Genomic DNA, 3,390 nt, shown 5'->3' on the forward strand with positions numbered 1-3,390 from the left:
TTCAGGAAGGGGCAACCATTCTGTCACTCTAGTCAATGGGTGCAGGAGATCATTCATTACTCACCTGAAATGGTGGCACCTCCTGGCAGCATAGTCTACAAATCATGTCTATAGATTCCTGACCCTTGCTACCAACCTTAGGGATAGACAGTCCATTTGACAGCTTGGAAAAAGCCCTCAGGGAAGGGCTTGTCCACTGTCACCGTGAAATGTGTGCACAAGCTGGCCCTAGAACACAGATCCCCTAGGAGTCAGCCCAGTCGGGGTACAGGGGGTGTCACCATGTTTGAAAATAATTGATGCAGCCTAGAGCAGTGATTCCCAGCTTGTGGTCACTGAACAGCAGCTGCAGCAACACCTGGGAACTTGTTAGAAAAGCAAATTCTCAGGTCCCACCCCAGACCTACTGAATTAAAAACTGTTTTAATAAACCAGTTTGAGAACTGAACCATTGGTCTAAAGCAATTCACTCCCCTTTTTAGTAAATAAACTTTTATTTCGGAATGATTTTCGATTTACAGAAAAGTTGCCAAGATAGTACCGAGCATCCCCAGCCAACCCAGAGTCAACATCATACATAGTACTAAGTTGTTACAGCTAAGAGATGACATTGGTGTGTTAACTAAAATCCAGGCCTTGTTTAGAGTTCCAGGGTTTCCACTAATGTCCTTTTTTTAATTCCAAGATTAAATCCAGGCTATCACACTGCACTTAGGGCTACATTCTTTTTAAATTCTATTGCTCACCTTCGTCATCTTTCCCTGGGACAGGGAATGGGTGGGAAAACTATTGTCTTCATTACTGGGCTTGGGAAACTGGGACTTGAAAATGCCAAGTGACCAAGATCCGTTGGCCCAAACCAGCTCCCTAAGGCAGGCAGGGAGAGCAAGGCCTGCTTCACTCCACACCCTTCCTCTATGTCTTCCCATCTCCCCAGGACTCTTGGCTTTCAGAGCCCCTTTGGAATGTCCCACCTGACCTACCCCATCCCACCAGCGCAGATAATGAAATGTCCCTCGTAGAGGGAGTCCAGCCCTGGGAGAAATCCACCCTGCCCTATCACCTCTTCCCTGAGATTTGAGGCCCAGGACAATGTCTTAGTGACTTCAGCCAGGCCAGAGAGATGCCCTGTGCAAGAGAGTGAGAGAGAAACACTACTATTTGCCTATGCAAATAATTTGTGAGAGATGAAAAATGCCACAAATTATTTTCAGTTTCTCTAAGAGGAATAGACTGTTTCCCCACGCCTTGAATTTGGGCTAGCCTTATGATTTGTTCTGACCAAAAAAAACTTAGCAGAAGTGATGTTATACCAATTCTGGGCAGAGAACTCAAGAAGCCTCACAGCTTCTATTCTCATTCTCTTGGAATCCTGAGGCCATCAGGTGATTAAGCCTGAGCTAGCCTGCTGGAGAGGCCACATGGAGGAGAACTAGTCACCCAGGCAACAGCCCGCCAACTGACAGACAAGTGAGTTAGACTATCCTAGATCCATCTGAGATGACAGCTGATTGCAAACAGTCCTGGGAATGACCCTCCTAGGCGACATCGGAATTGTCCAGATTACACCCAGTCCAAACTGCCAACCCACAGAATTGTGGGTAAATAAACGACTTGTCTTTAGCTACTAAGTTTGGGGATGGTATGTTACACAGCAAAAACTAGCTGATACAATTGCTCATTTCTCTCTTTTTAGTGGGATTCTGATTTTACTTCAAGAGGTAGTGTGCCAGTCGCAGGAGATGGGATATGATTGGTCTACTCAATTGTGACAATTCTGTTTCCGGCTGTCTTAGCTTTCTTTGCATCTTGGGGTAGCAATGGTAGCTGGTTTGGGCCCAGGAGACCTAAGTGGAACTATGCAGGGCAGAGAGCAGGACAAAGGCCTCTGAAAAAGGTCTGACTTTATGATAGAAGTTGACAGGTCCAGCTGGGCCCTTCCTTCTCCCCCACTACTTTCCTCCTTGAATATAGCCATCTTGTGACCATGAAGTCACAAGCAATGAGGGAAAGACCGAAAGGACCACCGAGCTGTGTGGTCTACCTTCGCTGAGTTGTTAAAGCAATACCGTTAGTCATCTGTCTCCAAAATGGATGCTATGTGGAAAAACAAACCTTTCTTTGTTAACCTCGGTTTTCCTTTACTGACAGCTAACTGTATTCCACATAATAGGATATACTAAGACAAAAATGCAGAAGGATCCTTGTTCTTGGGAATCTGGAGCCAGTCACATGTGGTTCTCCAAACCCATTTCCGTTCTCATTTCATCCTCTTAATAATCCCTCAAAAGCAAAGACATGACCCATTTTCACAGCAGTGGGAACTGGGTCCCCTGCCATTCAGTAGTGAGTCCAAGGTCTTGTAGCTAGCAAAGAGGGTGCTTAGAGTCAGACCCTCCTCCCTCCAGGCGCAAAGAGAATGCTCCCCTGCTACACCTTCTGCACAGCCCAGCCCACTGGAAACCAGGTATATCTTCTTCTGGGCTTTTAGGAGTGGTGGCAGGTACCAAAGAGCCTGCTATTGCAAGTCCGGCGTGGAAGAACCCAGGTACACCCTTAGGTCTGAGATGGTGGACTGGACAAGCTTGGCAGGGATGGTCTCTCGCTGTAGCTGCTGGTAAGCTGCGTAACGGTGGCAGCCCCCGAAGGAGTAGAAGTAGTCACCACCCTGGGCTCCTTTGATCCAGAGGACATCAATGGGGGGGACGCTGTCTGGGTTCTCCTGGAGAGAAAGGGGCACAGGGTAAGTGAACATGGAACAATGCCTGACAGTTTGCAACGCAGACTTTGCTAACCTGTGCTGAGTTCCTACAGGGTGCGCACACTGGTTCATGCTAGCTTGTGAGAAACACTGTCAAATATTCAGGAAGTTTGTGTGTTGGTTGACATCATCCTAGTAACTTGAAATTCAGCCATGGTGAGAGTATTTACACCAGGGAAATGGGCAGATACTACAAAGCAGGGCTTTTCCTCCTTAGAAACCAGGTTGTTAAACATTTATCAACACACCACATGCATAAATACCTACATATACATACAAACACACTACATATCTACCTGGCACTGTTCTAGACTCTGGGAATAAGGTACAGCCGGAATGAGATAGACACAGTCCTTGCCTTCCTGTTATGGACCTGCAGCCTGCTGGTGGTCCTCTAAGTGGGGAAAGCCTAAGGCAGGGCTAGGTGGGGAGCAGAGCACGCTGGGGAGACCACTTTGAGTGTGAGCTGCCTGGGAGGCCTCCTGCCACTGGCCCATGGGTTCTCTTTTATTATGCTACTAGAGGCCCGGTGCACAAAAATTTGTGCACTTGGGAGGGTCCCTCAGCCTGGCCTGTGCCCTCTCGCAGTCTGGGACCCCTCAGGGGATGACCACCTGCTGGCTTAGGCC

The 3,390-nt window shown here is 47.9% G+C and overlaps 1 protein-coding gene across 1 annotated transcript in view; it reads right to left on the bottom strand.

Moving 5' to 3' along the window:
• Nucleotides 1–475: 475 nt before the first annotated feature.
• The window catches only part of SRXN1 (sulfiredoxin 1), a 27,661-nt gene continuing 24,746 nt past the window's right edge, over nt 476–3,390 (bottom strand). The window contains exon 5 of the mRNA XM_014546548.1: nt 476–2,722. Coding sequence (XP_014402034.1) covers nt 2,519–2,722 — 204 coding nt within the window. The 3' untranslated portion in view covers nt 476–2,518. The remainder of the gene's footprint in view (nt 2,723–3,390) is intronic.

Source organism: Myotis brandtii, unplaced genomic scaffold, assembly GCF_000412655.1.
Source record: "Myotis brandtii unplaced genomic scaffold, ASM41265v1 scaffold450, whole genome shotgun sequence".
Classification (NCBI taxonomy): domain Eukaryota; kingdom Metazoa; phylum Chordata; class Mammalia; order Chiroptera; family Vespertilionidae; genus Myotis; species Myotis brandtii.